The 21,437-nt window shown below is 46.6% G+C and overlaps 1 protein-coding gene across 3 annotated transcripts; it reads left to right on the top strand.

Moving 5' to 3' along the window:
• The first annotated feature begins 828 nt into the window (after positions 1-828).
• Positions 829-21,437, top strand: ZMIZ2 (zinc finger MIZ-type containing 2). Of its 3 annotated transcripts, none has more exons than XM_053462793.1 (19): positions 829-906; positions 11,136-11,209; positions 11,373-11,487; positions 11,642-11,847; positions 12,702-12,888; positions 12,975-13,238; positions 13,355-13,528; positions 15,084-15,158; positions 15,398-15,569; positions 15,690-15,831; positions 15,941-16,151; positions 16,405-16,510; positions 16,663-16,820; positions 17,418-17,485; positions 17,873-17,941; positions 18,253-18,494; positions 18,623-18,801; positions 19,319-19,510; positions 19,810-21,437. In XM_053462793.1, exons 2-19 carry the CDS (start codon positions 11,160-11,162, stop codon positions 19,915-19,917), a joined length of 2,718 nt encoding a protein of 905 aa, XP_053318768.1. In that variant the 5' UTR covers positions 829-906; positions 11,136-11,159; the 3' UTR covers positions 19,918-21,437. The 3 variants fall into 3 exon arrangements, with proteins under 3 accessions (XP_053318768.1, XP_053318769.1, XP_053318767.1); XM_053462794.1 differs by lacking the exon at positions 829-906 and adding an exon at positions 916-1,289 and having other exon boundaries at positions 11,645-11,847; XM_053462792.1 differs by lacking the exon at positions 829-906 and adding an exon at positions 916-1,289.

Here is a 21,437-nt window from a genome sequence, read left to right as displayed (position 1 = left end):
GAGGGGGAGGGCAGAGGGGTACAAACACCGAGTAAGGGGGCAGAGGGGTACAAACACCGAGTAAGGGGGCAGAGGGGTATGGACGCTGGGGGGGGGGCAGAGGGGTATGGACGCTGAGGGGGGGGGCAGGGGGTATGGACGCTGAGGGGGGGGGCAGGGGGTATGGACGCTGAGGGGGGCAGGGGTATTGACGCTGAGGGGGGGGGGCAGGGTGTATGGACGCTGAGGGGGGGGCAGGAGGTTATGGACGTTGGGTATAGAGAAATAGGCAAAATTACACGTTTTGTTGATTTTCTGCATGAATAAAACCTCCGCAGCGAACACATAAGCTTTTTAATCACCTGAAGATGAGACATCCGAGCTCCCCAAAATCTCGTGTAACTTTACATCTTTTTCTATGTTAACCCACTAAAAGGTATCAACTTCAACTAAAGACTCCGCGTCTTCCTGATTGTAAGGTACAGTTATTATTTACTGAACAAATGTTTCTGCGCACAGCTATGAAAACACTCGCTAACCTCCTACTCGTGTTAATTCAGCACAAGCACCACTTATGTTAAAATGGCAGCCGTGGCCAGGAAATGACATCTCCTTCGCAGTAAGTAACGCAGCCGTCTGGCACGGAGGGGGTTAATGTTCTGCACTCCAGATACACAGTGTCACCCTTCCCCCCCTCGTACTGTACGTCTAGTTCCCGGCTCGATGGCATCGGTGTTCGTTTGCTCATGCCTAGTAGAAGTCGGGCCTGGAATGAGGGCTGGCTTCCAGCGAAGGAGGTATGGCCAGGAGCCCAGCGAGTACGAGGAAGCTCCTGAATATTAATGAGTAGCGTTGTGCAATTGGAGACCAGGCAGAAAAGCTAAGGACAGGGAGAGAGCGCGGAGACACGAGCCGGGTGCCCAGAAGGTAGCAGCGCGCCCCAGATAAGCTGAGAGCCAAAGAGCTTTCCCCGTTCCCTTATCGTTAATTCGCCTGCCCTCCACCGCTTCCCTCCTGCCTCCCCACCGAATACGCTCCCCGTGTCCCTCGCTGCATGCACTGCACCTATCTCTCCTGCACTGCCCCTTTTCACCCTGCCCCCTCGCCTTCCCATTCCTGCACCTCCTTCCTCACCTTCTCTGCACCTCCTCCCCGCTCTCGGTCAGGGGCAGAGGATTGGCGGTGTCCCCCCCACCCCCTTGCAGTTCCTGCCTGGTTTATTTTGGGGCAGCGGCTCCGGGCTCAGAGAGAGGACCGTGCGTAGCATGGGGAGGTGAGAGACAGCCCGACTCACACTGCTGCTGGGCAAGGTAAGAGACTGCCCCCCCCCCTTTCTAGCGGCCGTTTATCAGCATTGGAGGGGGAGACAGTGCCAGGCGCATAAAACCTGATCTATGGCGGGCTCTGTGTGTGTTTAGTGATCTTCTCGGTTGCACAACAAGGAGGAGACTCATGTGTCCTGATCTTAACCCCGGCTATGTGATCTGGACCTTAGCAGATCGGATTGTGTGTTGGGATCAGTCCATGCTGTATGTGTGAGGATTGCTTATTCCATGATCATGGCTGTGCATACATGTGGGGGCCTCTTTGTAACTAGCGGGGGGATCGGCGGGGATCCATGTTCTGTATCGGTGATGGGATTTTATAGGTGGGTTTTAGGATTTTATAGGTGGGTTTTAGTCTGAACCGGTGGGATCTTAAACTTTGTTGCAGTAAAGGACCGGCGGCCGGATTTACTTTGTGAGGAATCCCCGGCAGCATTTGGTAATCAGTTGGTTATCTGCCGGTTTGGTTATTTACCGGTTGCTTTTGGGGATCTGATTGGATACGTGATATCGGCTTGGCTTTGGCCAGGAGGATCTGGTTATGTGTGGCTAACAGGTTCACTTTTCACCGGGGGGATCTGGTTATGTGTTCCGGGTCAGCCACGACTCTTGTCCAGAGAAGTTTTATTTATAGGTATCAGGCGTGACTCTCCCGTGAGGAATCCGGCATGTATGGGCAGCTGTCCGGCTCATATGTAAGAGTTACAGGCTTGGCTCCGGAAGATGTGGTTATGGTTGGCATGGCCGGGTAATGTACAGGTCGCTGGCCTGTAGGACTCTATAGTCAAATCATATGTTTTCATTATGTGTGAATAGCTAGCTTTGGTTCTGTCCGAAGGGGTGTAATCGGGTCTGTTGTCTCCATTGGAATCCGTTAAGTTGTGTACAAGGTTCACCTGTCTGGTGAGATTTGGTGAGTGCGGTTAGCTTGATTCTCCCGGACTATAACCGGTGGGAGCCGGTTATTTATGGGTTGCTGGGTAAGCCGGGGTAAGAGAATGTTGATGGATAACTCAATACTGTCCAGTAGGATCTGGATAAATATAGGTAGTCTGCACGACTCTCTCCGCTGCGGTCGGATCTTTGTTTGGTGGTTGGTTTTTTTGTGGTTAGCTAATCGGTCTGTCCAAACGCGTCTCTGGTGAATGTCTCAGATAGAATGTTGAATGGAATTGGGTTGTCAGTGGTTAGGATGCTGAAATCTAAGTCGGGCTTGATGAGCAGGCTTGGCTTTGCCCAGTTGGGTCTGGTTGGGTAGATGCACATAGGGTAATGTATTGGCCAAGGCTCAGCTTTGGGCACCATGGGAACCGACTCTGCGTAAATAATTTCTTGGGCGGAAAGGTAATGATGTCTCTTGGAATGATATTGCGAGTGTTTATTGAAGCCGAGTTACCTGGTTTTTCACCTTTTTTACATCAACACTTCAGCCAGCGAGTCTTATCTTCTGTGGATTCATTAATTATAAAAATGTCACGTTTTATAGGTCAGGTAAGGTGATACCTGCAACAGGTAGATGCCAGGATATCCCGAGGGCCCAGTAACATCAGTAAAAATAGAAAACTGTTGTAATATTCCACATGTGAGTCAGTAACGTGCGGTTGTGTGCCTCCTAAAAGCTACATTGTAGGTCTCTTGTGATCATGACCTGCTCACCATACCTGAGAAGAACATTGTAGATGGTTGTCCACTCCAGCTGGTTGTCCATGTTCTGGACACCTTCTACGGGGGGGGGGGTTTAATGGTGCATTACGCCGTGTGTCCTCACACTGAGTGGGGTTATGTATAGTGAGTCAGAGGTACTACGGCTCGTAGTTTAGTAAATAGACCAACCGACCCTCTATAGTAAATCGTTGCTTATTGTCCGCGTTGATCTTCTCCTGTGGAATGTGGTTTGCTTGTGATGGCGTAGCTTGTGTGTCTGGACCTGATTGTGGATCCGTTTTTAGATGCCGTTGGGAGGACGGTGTTGGGGGCTGGTTATGTTTTGAACGTCAGCTTCATCTCATCTTTTTTTTGCTGTTGTCTCGTCATTCAGAACACTTTTGTTTTTGGTAAAACCGTACTAAATAGTACACCGTGAGGCTACCAAACAAGCAAACACAAAGAGGAAATCTGTCTGTGTCGTGTCGGTTAGAAGTAGGAGGAAGATGGGGAAGCAGCATATGTTAAGTTTCGAAGACTGACGGGATCTGCCAGGTTCTCATCGTGCAGCTGCCTAGCGAATTGATTTTGGGGAGAGAGAGAGGACACCTCTTTAGCTCTTCTTGTTTGAAGCCGCACACTCTGGCCTTCTACTGTTTTAAGACCCAGGTTCCCGTGGTTCCTCCTGTTTACGTTTCTGTGGCTGTATAGGCGTTTATTCACTAAACAACAAGTTGAAACATAATTTCACTGGTTTCACGTGCGTTACGAAGATCCAGCCCCAGCAGGTTCCTCCTGTAACAAGGGCTGGGGCCATCCTGAGTAATGATAACTAATAGCCATAGAGGTTGCCTGGGATTAGCACAAGTGACTGTGTTATCTACTTTGACCCACGGAGCAGGGTTTTGGACATACTGCATTTTGTTGTATCTTAGGTGTCATGACTTCATTTGAAAGCCTCATAAACCAGTTTCCGTGTAAATAAACCTCAATGTGAATTGGCTCGTACAGTGAAATATCCGTTTTTATTTTGATCCGTACATTTGCAATAAACGTGTAAAAGTTTTAAGGGGGGTCGGGCAGCTAATGACTTTAGTGCAGAGTAACGCAGCCGTTGGAGGGCTTGCAGAACACAAAAACCTTTCAAATTTGTGTAAATGTTGCCGACCTTCACCTTTTTTATGCATTTTTTGTCTCAGATGTGTCATTGTGTGGTTGCGTCTGATTTGTGCTGGTGATAGACAAGGCCTTATATCTGTGCTGTCGATTTGTGTATTAATAACAAGCCAGGTGCCGAGCATATTTTGATGCCTTTGTGTTAAATCCATTAAGTAAGGTGCTGCAGCGTATGATGGCGCTACACAGATCAATAAATATATATTTTCTGTAGATTATACACTCTTTCTAGGGATTTGCCTAGTCCCGGAGGAAGATCAGGTTGACGTGTGGAGGAATATGAATTGAAGACACGTTTGCGGGGAAAGGTTAATGTCGTGGGCACTGTGACATTAACATTAACCCTTTTCCTTTGCAAAATAGAAAAACATGTTAGTATTGATGACTAGAGTGACTACCTGAGCGTTTTAAAACTCCCATGAGTTGTAAGTCTAGATAATACCCAGCAGTATGAACTCGTACCCTTCACACTCGTCACATGCACTGTTTGGATTGTACATATTGCCGTGCAGCAATTGTCAGACTGACCGGTGGTGCGTGTGTAAGTATTGGGTTTGAAATGGTAAAGATGGCAATTCTACTGATACTAGCTGGGCCATAAATCGCAGCATTCAAACGGTCTCCAATAGTTAAATCACATGGTGTCGCCTAAGACCACGTTGTTATGCGGAGGCATGTGTGGCCGTTCTTGTAGTACATTTAAGACTAGGTGGCTTCACAAAAAGATTGGGGGGGGCATACAGAAGCCCCAGAATGCTGTATCCAACCCACTTGCCGCCATTCGATCCTCAATATTACATAATTAGTTGTTTAAGCGCCCTGTTATGCGTTATTATATAAATAGGGATAGGCATAAAACTGTGGTTTTGTGTAATGGTGAAGTGTCGGGTTTTATATTGATGGTAACCTTGGCTGCACTCAAACAAAAGGGATTGATGAATGTTGATCGCCACATGCAATATTTATATTATATATATATATAAAAATTTTGTATGGTTGAGCTGTATTTTGTATGTCCAGCTGTTGCACCAACCCTGTCATTGCCTTCTGCCGTCCAGAAATCAAAATTTTAGATTGATCAACTTTTGGCGAACCTAATGTCTCTAAAGTCTCTCTCTTAAATTCTACATTGTACGTTTTTAATAAAAGTTAATGAGATCAGAGCTGAAACTGTGCCACATTGTCTCCAAGTTTGGGGTCAGACAAATGTACGTAGACTTTAGGAGAGAGGAGCCAAAAAAGCCCTGTGTAAAGCTTCTGGGGTTATATTTCTGTAGCCCGGTGTATGGATACGTTTACTTTAGACAATGGAACAAACTAGCCGACACGGAACGCCGCGTTAAGTGTTTGTTCTTTTAAGAGGACTCGGTGTAAATGTTTTGGGCTACATGTTAGTCGTAGCTTCTTCTTGGTAGGTCTTCAGTTCTGGTGAAAGACCTGCTTCCTTCTTCTGGATCGACAAGGAGGTTGAACCTGATGGACTTCTAAAGGACCATGTTACGTTGGCAGTGTTTTCCCGGGACTGCTGAGAGGAGGCAGCCATGGTTGTTGGTGAAATTATCACCAACAGTTGATGGATTGTTATACTATAAGTCCGTGGGGGGGGGGTATGTTGTGAAGTCGTTGAAGTGCTCGTCTGTCCCATAGAGAGATATAAGCCCCAATGTTCCGTTGGGTGTCGGATGATTTAGAAAGCTGGTTGTGTATTGGTCCTCGCCTCTGGGTTAGTTTGTGTTGAGAGGACTAGATATAAGTAGACCGAGCTGGATGAGCGACAAACAAGTTTTTTTTCTTAAGAGCCACGGAAATGTGTGTTTTTGTGGCCAATACCAAGGCTTTAACTGGAGTCGTCCCCACTCCCGGGTGAAGTATTGGGAGTGTAACAGTGGGGTTCTTTGACAGTTTGCACACCTCTACAGATCCTGGTGGGTTGTTAAAGGTTTTGTGGCCTGGTCAAACACCGCACCACGCGTGGGGAGTTACATCACGTGGCGACCGGCGTGTTTTGTGGTCATCTTTCCGTGCCCGGTCCCTTCAGATCGCTCTAGGGCGATGTTTTCTGTAACCTTCCGTGGCAGAAGTGAATGGCTGTCCGTGGGATTGGTGCCACGTGGTTTAGAAAAGGAAACCACATGTTATTCAGAGAAGAAGTGTAGGAGGAAGAGCAGAGGTAGCAGGTCCCCCTCTCGCATGCTATATCAAGGCTCCTCTGCAGGTGCAAAGCCGACGGCAAAGCATGCGCCGGCATTCTGCCCCTCGGTGTATAGAAATGTACATTATGTGACGCTTACAGGGCATAGTCCTGCCTTTACTTGGCTCTACTCAGCGAGGGTCTCGCTCTTTACCGTGTCTTTGTCCTGATTGGACACTTTGGGCGTTTCACGTGTTGCTGACCAGCTTATGTAAAGCGCAGCCCTGCAGTATGCGGAATACATAACAGATTACTTACATGTGAAAGGGTCCTGGGGGAAAAATGGACAACGTGGTCACCCTGTCCAAGTCGCCGTGTGATTGCAATAAACAGGTTCCATACCCCATAGTGACAAACTGGAGACCTCACCGATGGCCACTGACGCCTCCGTTTGTCACCGTATATAACTGCTGTGGGAGAGGCAGTTAATTGCTTTCTCCTGCCCGCCCTGGTGTGGAAGGGAGAGGCTAAAGTTCTCATATTTATTTCACCCCTGTGGTAGTAGATGACTAGGATAGTCTGTCCCACCTAAAAAATATCAAATGTTTCAGTGGTCAGATATTCAAGATAGCGAATGCTAGCGATTGGTTCTGGCTGCCTCTGTAGCTGCCGAGATGGGAGAGAACTTCAACACAGGACGTTTTTTAGCTAATGCTAGTTGTGGCCCTCGCCCGCTACACTACTCGGCTACCTGGTGTACACTAAAGGCCAACAAAACAATTGCATTGATTGTAGTAGTCAATGGAAAGTTCACCTTTTAAATATGCAGCTTGCAGGGCCGCTATCAGGGGGGGTACAGTCAATGCGGCTGTAAGGGGCCCCGGGCTCCTCATGGAGCCTCACTGTCTCTGCCCTTCCGTGCCGCATCGGGCCGGCAGCAAGCATGAAAGGGGTGGCACAGAGGGGTGATGGGGACGGGGTGGGGATGGACAGTAAAGGGCAAATATGCATGGACCATGGGGTGAGATGGGGTAAATGGGTATGGATGCTAGGGGGTGATAGCAGTATAAAGACACTGGTGGGGAGGAAGGTAGAGGGGTATCGGCACTGGCAGGAGAGACGGGCAAGACAATGAACATTTGGTACTAGGAAAGAGGCATGGGGGGCAGTCATCTGTACTGAGCCCCCAAATTCCTGGCCTGGATGATGGAGGCTGCGGAGCGCTCGTCTTTGTAGTGGTTTAGTGTGTGCCAAAAATCTTCTGTCTTTGTTTTCAGATCAGAAAATCCATAGGCTGGCGAGACAAAGCGGCGGGGATAGACGAGGGGATAGACGATGAGGGGCAGTGCAGGAATGGGTAAAAATCATAGATTTGGCAGCAGCTCGCATGCTGTTTGAAACCCCTATCACCCTTGGCCATCCTTTGGGATCCTTTTAGCAGGTCTAGCAGTACTAACACCTGGCTGAGATCCACAAGATGTGGTCCAGCAGCAGCAGCTATGAGCGAGAGCTGTGTAAATCCGCCATGTACTGTAGCGTTACTGTGTTATTCAGATGATAGGCCCCGTTACCTGAATAATTATATATATCCTTTAAATACGCTGCATTTCTTAGCTGCTTCTGTTCCGGAAAGCCTTACGAAGGAGGCGTCTCCGAGAATAATCCCGCTCGCCGGTGTATTTTAATTCACCATCTATGTGATGCACAAAATCAGCGTCCCATCTGCTACCTGGAGCTCTGTCAAGATGACGAAACACGGAGTAGGTTGATTTCTCTGGATACATACGTGTGCGGTTTTATTTCGGTGACTTAGAAACAAAGAATCTGACGGCCGTCTAGTCTGCACGTTTTTCCTGATGTAGAGACTCTGATCTTAATCAGTCCTCGGCCTCGTCTTAGATTCAGGATAGCTTTATGTCTATTCAGATACATACATGTCAACCTATGAATGTGTGTATGTATATATATATATGTATATGTATATATATGTATGTATATATATATATATATATATATATATATATATATATATATATATATATATATCACACACACATATGTGTGTGTCAAACTTCAGAGACCTTGGAGGTCTCTTCCTCAGATGGAGTCGGTGACGCTGGTTGTGTTTAAATGTTGTAGATTCTGTGTATATATTCAGGGTGTAAATGGTTGCATCACTGAGTGCTTTCTTTCCACTTTGTGCAACAGAGCTTGACTTTGGCGATCTTGCCCTCACTACCGCATGATAATCCACTCATAGCGTGCGTGTAAGTGTGTGTCACTGAATGCGTGTGCCATGTTACAGACCGCGCGGGTGTTGTGGTCGGGAGGCATTAAGGCAGGCTTGGGAGCGGATTGCGTCAGGATGGGGTCAGATGTCCATCAGTCACATGGATGTGAGCGCTTGTGATGTCATGTGACTGATGCCGCAGTCACCCAATTAAATGTACACGCAATTAACGCAGTGGAGATAATGGCAAGCTGTAGGCTTGTGTGTTTGGAGGGGGTATTTTTGCACACTTGAGATGGGGCCGGGGCTAATGTATGAAGGATGGGGTTTATGGCGTGTATTTCTGCGCGGCGGTCACTGGAAGAGGGGCTGACGGAATGAAGGTGTGTGGGGCCTGTGATCAGCAGCAGGGGCCGCTTGTAACATTATGTTAGGATTCTGTGAGTTTGCGGGGGGGGGTGATCTGTCGGGGGGGGGGACATGCATTTTTGTGTGTTTGGGTTGGACACAGAGATCCTGGAGTGCAGGAACAAGACAGAACCCGATGTTCCAGGGACACGATGGGAGGCGGGGAGGAGCGAGCGGAGGGAGGGAAGCATCATGAGGAGGATTTGTGTGATAATGCCAGGTTCTCTACACTGTACCGCATTCATTAACCCTGTCTTGGAATCACGTAGTCAGTGATCTTGTGATTTTATGCCCCCTTGCCCTGCTTATTGCTTGTTTTTTGTTATGTATTCTCCACGCTATTTCTGCTCCGTTCTGTTTTAACCTCTGCTGCCGATTCTTTGAATCTTGTCCCCTTTTTGTGTTTTTGGTTTTTCCTCCCCCTTTTGATAGATTAGATAAATATAGATATGTGTGGACTGAGCTTGCAGCATTCCAACTGCTGTTGATAACTACCATCATCCTCAGCCTGTGACTATGTTTGCCAGATCGTGACCTAGACCATGGTGGCTCCTGAGCTTCACCTCTTATCGCCATCATTTTGCTCTGAATCCCCTGATTCAGCCTAAATCACAGACTGCCAGCCATTGGTTATTTACCCCTATACCCTCCCCGAATATACCCTCCGCCTATATACCCTCTCCCTAAATCCCCCCCCCCCAGGTTCTCCATGAAGTTTTGGGACTTTCTATGAGTCTTGCGGAAGGAGTGGGAGCTCGAGCCGTGTTAATAATAATAACTCCGTTAAGGCGTCTGTCGGTGTGTAATGAGGGGGTTCCCGTCACTTAGGGTTAGGCTGTAGCGGTGTGTATGAGGGCAGAGTGGCACCTGTCACCCCCGTTGTCCTGAGTGCTAACTGCTCCACCCCACTAATCTGTGCCCCCGCTCGCTCCTCTGCTTGTTCCGTTCCCTCCCCGCTCGTTTCCTTCCTGTCCCCTGTGTGCACTCTCGTTTCTGAGCCCCCCTCCTGTTTTGGAGCGCTGACACTCCCCCTGACTATTTTTTTTTGGGGGGGGGGGGCGGCGGCGGCTCAGTTTTGCCCGTGTCGTGATGTACCCTGTATCTTACGTGCCACCTTCTAGCGGCCCCCGTGTGGCGGCCTGGCACGCTATGATGGGCCCATGCGTTAAGCGGTTCCGAGGGCACGTATGTCGCTCCCGCTGGCCGTGTGACGTTTTGGAGCATTGACGTTGCTGAGATGGTTTTAGGGCCTTATCTGCCTGTTGCAGTTGGCGGTTAAGAGCGGTATCTTTGCCCAGGTGCCTGAATAAAAAGACCCGCCGTTTGCACCGTGCGCTTCCATTCGCGCTCCCCGGACCCTCGCGGGGGGGGCAGCCAAGGTCACCGTCTTCCCACCTTCGCTGCATGCCCGGGTGGCGGTGTGTACGTGATGCGTAGATAAATATATAAATAAGAAACCCTATCCACACTTTGAGAAGAAAAGCAAATGGTTGTTTGTTTACTCGATTTCCCGATATCCTGCATACCTGGCAGGGGTACAAATGCCTACTCTGCCAGGTGGCGGAATACTCTTCATGTGTCCGGTTTATGCTTGGTTGTTAGCTTGTCTCCAGGTAGGGGCAGATATGTACTGCAGGGCAGAGTTTTTACCCCCACACCCCCCGCCTTTGGGTGGGGGATGGTTTATCAAGGGGTGTCTGTGTAGCCAGTGCCAGATACAGGCAGCGTGCCAACTTCCACGTCCTGTGTACAGAATGCGATGATCATGTGACCAGGGGGGGCGGTCTGTGCGTAGATAAGCGGTGTGTTAACCCCTTCCGTGTCATACATTCCACTTAACAAATGTAGCATCTCACATAAATAACCGGTGGGTTTGTTTCGTACCTAAAGCCTGTCTGCGTTGAGCCAGACCACAATATTAAAGCCAATTATTTCAGCTCTTTTGCGAAGAATTGCGCAACGTTCTTTCCGATAAATCGAATTATAAAGCAAAGTGCGGACAAATCGTTGCCGTGCGCTCTTATTTATAGCTCTTCAGCGGTGTGTGTAAAATATATAATTATTACAAGCATGGAATACTCAGGAACATCAATTTCTATTTGCTTTATACCAGATAGTTACTTGCTACGGGGCGTAGTGACCGAGAGCTCTAGGGGCCACGGGGCTTTATGAAGGCGTGTGCGTGTTTAATGAGCGAGGTGTGACGTGACTCTCATACACATGATCATCTCTGTCTCTACAGCCATTTATACCAAGTCACCTGCAAATGAACTCCATGAACCCCATGAAACCATCACACGCAGGCACAGGGCACAGGTGAGTGATTCCCCCCTCCCCGATGTGTGTCCTCTATTCCTGCGCGCCCCCCGTCTCGTTTTATGTGGCTCTTTGCCCCGTTCTCCTGGCCTGCCTTGTTTCGCCGTTTGCCTGTGTTCAGGCTGTGCACACGCAGCTAACTCCCCGCTTCTCTCCTGAACAGTGATGGTTCATTTGCATACGAGTCTGTTCCCTGGCAACAAAGCACCAATCAGGCAGGAGGATCGCTCTCTGTGGTAACAACCGTCTGGGGTCTCAGCAACACGTCGCAGAGCCAGGTAACATGATGTCATCGAGTCAGCAGAGCGCCACGGGATTAACCCTTACCCTGCTGCTGACAGCACGTTCATTAACCCCTTGCGTTGTGGTATTAGTTAACCCTCCCCGGTGGACTCGTTTTGAGCGTTATTTTTACCTTTCTCTCTGTACCAGCAGGTCTTCGGGAATCCCATGGTGCCGAGCGGCGGCCCCACCGGGGGTGGAGTCATGCCGGGTCTGGCAGGCAATAGCGGAGGAATGGGGAGCCCTCCATTCATTAGCCAGCAAGGGTACTCGGAAGCCGGGGCTGGAAAAAACTACCTGCAGCAGAGCGTGTACGGGCGAGGTGGATACCCCGGAGGCAATGCGTATCCCAATAGGTAAAATAAACGGTGTCCGCCGCTACAGCAAAAGGGAAAGTAGTCCCATTACTGGCGTCTGCCGCCATCTTCCTGTCTCATCTTGTCTTACGTCCGGCGATATACCTCGCCCATAACTATATTTACCTGGACCACTTCTGCTGAAAGTCTGTTCCGCTAATCTACCACTATCTCAGTGGAGTAAAACCTCCTTTCGTTACAGCTAAGCTCTGACCCTCTAGTTTTAGATTATTACCACCAAACATGCTTCCTCCTGTGTAATACATTTCCATCGTATACGATCAATTAATGTATTTTAAAGGGGATTCATTGCCTGGACCCATCCACAGGTGCCAGTAATTCACTTTAAAATTAGACTTCACTGGGTTTTGATTTTGTTTTTTTATTTATCCTTTTGCACTTTGTTGTACGTACATATTGGGCATCTCAGCAGCACCCAAAACCTGTACCTATGTGTGTCATGGGAGCTCTTCGGGTGTGCTTAGAGTATGTGTATAGTGTGTTATTATTGTACAGCGTTGTGAAATATGATGGCGCTATATAAAACAATAGATATATCGTTCATTTATATGGCGCCATGTAGTAGCCTATCATGTAACACTTTAACAGTATAAGTATATATCACATTGGAATGGTCTCCTAAATTATAGTACTTTGAAATATAAGCCGCGTGATAAGTGACGGGCTAAAGTCAGGGCCATCATTGTTCTAGACTACGACTCCTGTGAAGGTTGGCCCTTGAACTGGCTGCCGGAGCATCATTTTTTAAATCATTGCTCTGTTATTTGTGCTGTAAGAGGGGTAGGCCTGTTCATATTGCTAATACTTTTTTTTTTTTTTTTCCTGAACCCCAGTTACCCCGGAGGACCCCCAAGTGCTGGTGGGATGGGAATGCCGCAGCACTCGGGCCGCGGGCCAGCCGACTTCACGCAGGCTGCAGCTGCAGCGGCCGTGGCAGCAGCTACCGCGACGGCAACAGCTACTGCTACTGTAGCTGCCCTGCAAGAGAAGCAAAGCCAGGAGCTCAACCAGTACGGGGCGGTAAGGCCATTCATAAATCACTCGTCTGCTTGTACATGTAATGCCACCCCACTCCCCGGCTGTAACGTGTGCGTTTCATTTTATAGGTTGGACCATCTCATGGTTATGGGGGTCAGTACATGCAACACGGAGGCCCTCGAGGTCCCACCATGCAGGGCGGAATGAATTCTGGGGGGCTTGGGTCTGTGATGGGTAACACAGGAATGTCCCAAATGGGCATGAACTCTGCCAGGGCCCCTGGCATGAACCCTGTTTATACTGGCCAACGGATACCCCCCCATGGTTACCCTGGGCAGCTACAGAGTCAGCAGATGCCTCGACAAGGGGTCAAAAGGACATACTCCAATGACGTGAGTGTTTGTGATTTACCATCCATACCACGTAGCAATGTATACGTATGTGAGTGATGCGTGCCTTCCCACTCGTTTTATCTGTATTGTGTAATGTTCTATTTTGTTCTTCTTAGGGCTACACAACTCAACAGTACATGCAGGGTGGGCAATACCCGCCTCACGCGGCTCAATACGCTCAATCAGCACAGCAGCAATCTGCCCCATCGCCCTCTTACCCTGGGCACCGTGTGCAGCAGAACATGTCGCAGTACCTGTCGCAGAGTGGTCCTGGGGGGCATTATTACAAGGTAACTTATAGCCAACAAATCACTTTAATCATTAGCTTTTACCTTCTATATCAAACCTTTCAGTGTTGTGTTGCTGTTTTGTTTTAACACACAGTCTTAAATCAAAATTAGATGCCTATTATTTAGCCAAAGTAGAAAAAGAAGTAAGGTTACACAAGCTTTCAGGACCTCAGAGGTCTCTTGTTCAGATGGAATTTTTTTAATTGATTTTGTTATAAAACAATCAGTTCCTGGGTGTTGCTAGATCACAGATGTCTGCTTTTGATTATTTTGTTTATTTTCCCTGGGCGTTTACTTCTTGTTTAATGATCTCCTATTCCCTGGCTGTTTCCCTTTTCGAGAAAGATAAGTTGCCATCTGATTTTTACTATTCTTTGGACTTCTGGCCAAGGTGCTGATGTTCCCAGCCTTTGTTTCCTTCCCCTGTATTTTGCGTCCCCAGAGGGGTATTTAAATGGAAGATATATTCCCTGCGCTTGGTGTCTGCCCCGTCAGGAAGAAGGTAGGACTGGGCGCTTATCTGCTGCACATCACGATATACCCAGTGTTGTTGGTAGCAGATAATCCAGAAAGGTCCATGAAAAGCTGGGTAGTAATTTATAGCTGCCTAGGCTTTTACCAAAAAAGAGGCCCCCATTTTCATGCATAGATGGATAGATAATGGTAAAGATCCTCTCCATACTTAGCTTCCCATGGAAAATACTGGCGCATTTGGGTTCTTTTTTTCCAGCTTCCCAAAGACCCCGAATTTCAGACATCGGTAAACATCCTATTTATTGATGTTTTTGTGAAAGCCTTTATTTTTTCCCGTAATGTGCTTTTATACAGGGAAATGTGCTCTGTCCGGAGCGGCTGAGCAGATGAAAGCCCCAGAGAGCAGGCAAAAACCAAATGGATGAATCTATGAAATGCTTAGGCCAGGGAGTGCTTCTGTGTCTGAACATTCTGAGATTCATAGCGCAGGTGCAGCAGATCCTCCGGGGATCCTTTCTTTAAATACTCGCTATGGCACTTCAAGAAATTGATTCTTGGAAACATTTCTGCTGCACATACAAAGGTCAAAGCGTATTTTCCGAGTCCCAAGACACATAGGCCTTCCTTTACTGGGTATCGGATGTATGAGTGCTTGTAGTCGCATTCACATTAATGCTACGTAGCGAGGACAATGGTGGCTGTGATCTGTGTGCGGGAATAACCCAAGCTCTATATGCTTAAATATTTATATATTTCGTCGTATAGGAACCAGATGAATTAATGTCATCGCAAAACTGTCATGGTTTCTGCAAGTGGTCTGGTGTATGGGGGTGGGGTTTTGGGCAGATTATTACCAAGCCACTTCTTGATTGGCTGCATTTTTATTTTTTAACGAAGGTATATTGGCAGGTAAGTCACCTGCCCCCAGCCCCTGCCTCTCAGCGTCATCTTGATGCTCTTGACTGTATGTAAAGTTTATTTGATGGTAAATATAGGTGACTGTGTGTCTCTATGCCAGCAGTTTTTTTGTTTTTGTTTTTATTTTAGTACTCTAACCTAGGTAATATATTTTTTTTCTCAGCTGACAGACCAGTATGGCGGACAGAGCAATAACTACAATGGAGGAAATTTTACCTACAGTCAGCCTATAAGCGGGGTAAGAAAACTGAACATAAGCGGAACACGTGTGAGGTCAGCCATAGGGTGCTGGGAATTGATTATTGCAAGACAGAAAGCTAGCAGATTTGATGGATCAAAAAAAAAAAAACACAATGGTGTTTTATAAGGTGGGGTAATGGGGTGTGTTGATAAGCGTTAAGGAAGATTTTCTAGGTGGCGATAAAGATTATGATGTGGAATTCCTAAGTAACCATATGTTCTTTCTCTACTGCCCAGCCTGGTCGCACAATGCCTGGGTATCCCAGCTCCCCGCTGCCTGGAAATCCTACTCCCCCCATGACCCCTGGAAGCAGTGCTCCACCTTACATGTCCCCAAATCAGGATGTGAAGTCTCCTTTTATGCCAGATGTCAAGCCTGCGCACAACACTTTGCACCCGTCTCCACCAGGTGTGTTTACTAAAGAGGGTCGCCTCCTGGTGGCTTCTGCTATAATCCAAGCCCTTTGCATGATGATATTTGCGTGTAGTGTATATGTTAAGCCTCATTCTCCATTTCTGTGTCTCACAGCTGCCTCCAATGATGAATTGCGGCTGACTTTTCCCGTCCGCGATGGAATCGTCCTGGAACCTTTCAGGCTTCAGCACAACCTGGCTGTTAGCAACCACGTGTACCATTTGCGGGAGTCCGTCTACAAGACGCTCATGATGAGGTGTGTGCGTGGGGACAGGCCCGCAGTAAATTGTCTGATTGTTGTTGGGACTGTTCCCTTTTTATCATCTGTAACCAAGCTAAACAGCTGATCTTTCTGTTTCCTTTAGGCCTGATCTGGAGCTGCAGTTCAAGTGCTATCATCATGAAGATCGACAGATGAATACTAACTGGCCGTGCTCTGTGCAAGTTAGCGTGAACTCAACTCCGCTAAGTATCGAGCGCGGAGATAACAAGACCTCCCACAAACCCCTCTACCTGAAAAATGTGTGCCAGCCTGGCAGGAACAGCATCCAGATAACCGTCAGCGCTTGTTGCTGCGTAAGTACCTTTATTCCAAGAAGATCTGGAGAGAAACAGAGGTGTAGAGTCAGTCCCCTGGAGTGCAGTGAAGGGGATGTAAAGGCCAATACACAAAGAGAGGCAGCGTTAGACTTGTCTAATAAACTGGAAAGGTGCTTCATTTTCTAGAAAATGAGTGGGATTCGGTATTCCTCCACATTATTATACGTAGCTGATCGTTGGCAAGAATTGCAGTGACGCTGTCGTTGACTTACCTGTATTTCTGTTTCAGTCTCACCTGTTCGTGCTGCAGTTAGTTCACCGACCATCCGTTAGATCCGTCCTCCAGGGACTAATCAAGAAAAGACTTCTCCCCGCTGAGCATTGCATCACCAAGAGTAAGATGGAAAGCTCTTTATATCATTGTCATAAACCTTCTTATAGATTCTTTCCAACACTTTCCTCCCTGTCTCTGTCTGTCTCCTTAACCCACAACTTTCATTGTGTGTCATTTTATTGCATATTTGCTCACCCTGAACGTATTTTCCAGTTAAAAGAAACTTCAGCAGTGGAAGCATCCCAGGAACCCCTGGTCCCAACGGAGAGGACGGTGTAGAGCAAACTGCTATCAAAGTCTCCCTGAAATGTCCGATCACCTTCAGGAGAATCCAGCTTCCTGCCAGAGGCCACGATTGCCGGCATATCCAGGTACAGAAAAGGGTCACATTCAGATAAATCGAACTGGCACGGGTCTGATTTATGACAGTAACCGTACGAAAGGGATTTACTTGGTGTTTATTTTCCCTGCACATCTGTATATGTATCAGAGGGATAACACAAAATGATGGGTCCCCTACATATTTTGTTGAGCAGACCATTGTGTGCACCATTCGCTTATGTACGCTTATATCGTGTAACAGATATGAAAGCTTCCAATTCTGCACACTGTTAATTAGTCAATGGAACATGTTCTGTATTCGTGGTAATTGTGTCAGGTCTTTGTGGATTAAAGAACCCCATGTGAATTGGAAGCCACAGTGCAAAACCCTGCACCCCCAGGAGCTTGTTTAACACCCGCACATAATCTACAAAATGACCTGCATGGTCGATCTGTACAGTGCTGCGGAATATGGTAGCGCTATATAAAACAATAAATAATAATCTGTCCGTTACTCGTCTCTCTGGGTCTCTTCGCAACCCAGCTTTTTTTTTTTCAATTATTTCCTCCTTTTCCTTCTCTTTTATCCCCATACCCTTTATTCCGCCACTTTTTGTGTCATGATTTTTTCTTCATTGCCTCCTCAGTGCTTCGATCTGGAATCTTATCTGCAGCTGAATTGTGAGCGAGGGACATGGAGGTGCCCTGTGTGCAAGTAAGTGACTGGATGGAGCCTCTTCCCTAATCCATACAAAGACTTAAACATAGAATCCACAAAGAACCCCCGTGTTAATGCAGAACCAGATAAACGGATGGTCCTTAATTGTCCATTCAGAAAAGGTTCAGGTCATTTCTCTATTTCATCTTTATCCAGCAATAGAATGCTTTCGCCTGTAGAGAATATCATTTCTGATTATCATAACTAGACGGTTGAATTAATGGTTAAATAATATTAGGGGCATATTCTTGAAGATTTAGCAGCCAGGCAAAAAAGTTCTAGTAGCCAACGTGATTTTTTTTACTTTTTGTTTAGGAATTAGGATGCCAAATGTTACTTTTTTGTTAATTGAAATTTATATGACTTTTCACTCTTTCTTATTAGTAAAACTGCCCTGTTGGAGGGGCTTGAAGTTGACCAATACATGTTGGGGACCCTGGTGTATATCCAAAAGTGAGTAGAGGATCTGCGGTAACGTATGATGGGGACGTTATGCTGGATGGTAGACAAGTGTATGTGTACGGGCCTGAAAAATCTGCGCCTCGGGCTTAATAAATGGCACAACATTTTATAAGGTTTTACTAATGCAACCAATTTGTAGTTTAAGAGCAAACAGAGTTTTGCTACTCGTCTGCTGGGTCTTCTCAACACTGGTCAGCGGACTAGTGGAAATGCCCAAGACAAGTCCTTTTCATGTATTATTACTTTGGCTTAAGATATCTGTTACTGATTCAACAACCCCTAACTATTTGTCTAATCAACAGCACTGATTACGAAGAGATCACGATTGATCCGACCTGCAGCTGGAAGCCAGTACCAATTAAGCCCGACACCCATGTGAAGGAGGAGTCGGACGGGCCGGTTCTGAAGCGCTGCCGAAGTCTGAGTCCAACTCACATGGTAATGCCGAACGTCATGGAGATGATAGCGGCGCTTGGACCAAGCTCCTCCCCCTTCAACAGTGTCCAATCAGCTGGGAGTGTTGGCGCTGATTACAACAGCCCAGGTAGGTTATCTCAATTTGGGCTATATCTTAATTTTACCGTAAACAATATCTTAATTCTCTTTTTCGTGTTCCTTTCTTCTTTTTTGCAACTTTGTTTTCTTAACTCTGGTTTTTTTTTTTTATGCCAGGTTCTGGTTTTCAGAATCCAGGTGGATATTCTGAAGGGGGTTTCCCTTCCTCCAACCCGGGCACCCCAACTATGAATGATTTCACCCCCAACGCTCCTCCGCCCATCTCCTACCAGTCTGACATTCCCAGTTCCTTGCTGGGTCCCGAGAAGCCAGGCGGACCCTCAATGGCTGGACAGGTGAGTGTCTGTCAAAAGTTAAAAGGAGTTTGGATAGGAACTTTGTGGTTTTTATAGTCGCTCATGACTTCCTATGCAGGCAAAACCTAAAAATCCCTACGGGGAGCCTATGCAGAGCTGATATCTAAATTACCTCAACAGTCCCTGTTTAAAAGCAGGATTGCCGTCAACATGTAGGTGGCTGCCTAGGGTGTCCAGTCGGTGTCCCGCTATTCTGTGAGCAGATTCACACACGGTTCGCACGATTCCATCCTTGCCAAAAAAGAACTCTGTCTATTGTTTTAAGTTGCAAATCGATGGGTTAAGCTAGTGTTCACGTATTTTGTCACAATTCTCTACTCCCCAAGGTAAAAATAGTCACTTCACAGATACTTTCAGAAACACATGGTTGAAAGGTACAAACCAGGTAGTTTTTAATAAATGAAGTTTTGTTAAAAGCAGAGCCAACACCTCCCTCCACCACCGTTAAAGTTTTTTTTTTTTTATACAAACCTTGAGTATTCTTTCGTCTTTGCAGGTCCCTCCCTCTGGACGGATAGACCCGTCACATAACCCCAACCAGACACTTCACTCTTCCAGCCTCAGCAGCCAATCTCCGCAGCAGCTCCACCACCGTAACCCTTCCCGGCAGCAAATGGCACAACCGCCCAACGACCTGGCTTTTAACCCCATGCAAGGTGCTGGTGATGTGGCGGAGCCATCTTTGGATGTAAGAGCTCTTACTTTAGTATTAACCTCTTATTGCTCAACTTCTTTCTTTTTCTCCATTTGTTCTTTTTTGCCCTCTCCTGTGTGCTGTTCTTTTCCACTTCTTCCTTTCTTCGCTATTCACTACTTTATCACCATTGTTGCTGGCAATACAGGTACCATTCCCCAGCTGTCTCTGTTTCCACATTGCCATTTGATTTAGATGGGCACTTTTTAATTTTTTTCTGATTTACTTTTGTTCCTCCCGTTTTTTGTCTACTCCAACTATGTACTTATTCTCCCTTGTCCTGCCTTATCCAGCTTCTCCCTGAACTGACAAACCCAGAAGAACTGCTCTCGTACCTTGGACCCCCGGACCTCCCAAGCAGTGGCAATGATGACCTTCTATCCCTCTTTGAAAACAACTGAAGCTTCCACTTTGACACAGGTGGTTCGCCAACCAAATTCCTGTGTACGGCCTTCCAAAAACTTGCACATGAAGGAGCCCAGTGACATTATGGAGCACAAGAGACCTACATACAACTGCACCGGTGCATGGCATGGTGGACTGCAATGCAGCGCTCTGCCAAATATACGTACAGAGCATCACATCAGAGACTTGCGGATCATTGCACTATTTATCTTTACCTGTAGCAGATATCCTGCAGTGTTGCCCTGTATGCCCAAAAGAACATTTCTGCAGAGCACTGTACTATCTGCCTATTTTTCTTTTTAATAAACTCTAGTCTCTCTAGACTGCTGATGAGATGAGACCTACAGAGTGTTCCGCTTTATTTGTTAAGAGAACCAGCAGAGCGTCTGCCATTAATGACCCCACTGAGAGACAGAGCTTTTGTTCTGCAAGCGTTGAGCAGAATGTTGAGCCGTCATCGGAATGATTCTGCTATTGAGCAGCAGTCTGTGATCTGTGAGGAGGTTAGGCCTCGGGATTGACCTGACCGTATATAAATATATATATATTTTTTTTTTCTCCTGGATTTCCAACCAGGAATGCAAGGTTAAGAGCACAAGATGGCTGGGCGTGTGTATGTGTATATACATTGTAATGTAGTCGAAATCCACACATATGTATCTGTGTGTGTAATTAATGTGTATATATATAGACACACGCACAAATATATATATATATATATATATTAGTGTGTGTGCCATTTTTAATATATGTATATTTGCGGTTTTCTGCATTAAACTTTTTCTTATACCTAATTCCATTGTGGAGGGTGGGTATTTGGGACCATGTGATGCAGCAAGACCCCATGCCTCAGTCTCCATATTTATCAACCATTTTCAGCTTGGACTAAATTTACAATATTTTCAGGATCCCTGACCTACAGGAGAATACTTTTCCAAATGCTGTGGTTTTCCATGTTTCATCACATGCAGTAATAAGGAGGTCTTCAGCAGTACAATACCAGTGTGTAAAGATGGAGCAGGAGAGTAATTAGTTACCCTGAGCGTGGAAACGAGTACATTTATGTGTGTGTGTGTGAATGTATACACTTCTTGGCAAAGAAAAGGAGTAAGGAGCTGTATACCCCATGAAACAGAGATAGAAATTGGCCAGAGTGGGTTTATTTCGGGTGGGCCGGGTTAATTTATTTTTTATTTTATTAATGCACATTCCCCTATTTTCATATAATACATAAAAATAAAATAAAACACGGAGTGCAATTTATAAGAGGGACCAACAATTAAAATCCTCCCTAGTCAAGTTGTTAGGCCACTTATTGGACTCGCCTCAGTGTTGGGTCAGGGTGTTTCTTTTTATTTTTAAAATAATATAAAGCCTATTCAATTCACCGCCAGATGAGTCTTTAAGATTGTGAGGATTGTTGGTTTGTGTGTGTGTATATAAATATATAACTATATGGGTTGTGCTCTGTGCTGGAAAATGTGCATTTTACAAAAATAAAGAAAAATCATTTGAA

This window comes from Spea bombifrons, chromosome 4 (assembly GCF_027358695.1).
Source record: "Spea bombifrons isolate aSpeBom1 chromosome 4, aSpeBom1.2.pri, whole genome shotgun sequence".
NCBI classification, from domain to species: Eukaryota; Metazoa; Chordata; class Amphibia; order Anura; family Pelobatidae; genus Spea; species Spea bombifrons.
The sequence above is the reverse complement of the archived record's forward strand: the minus strand, read 5'-3'. Positions and strand labels throughout refer to the sequence as shown.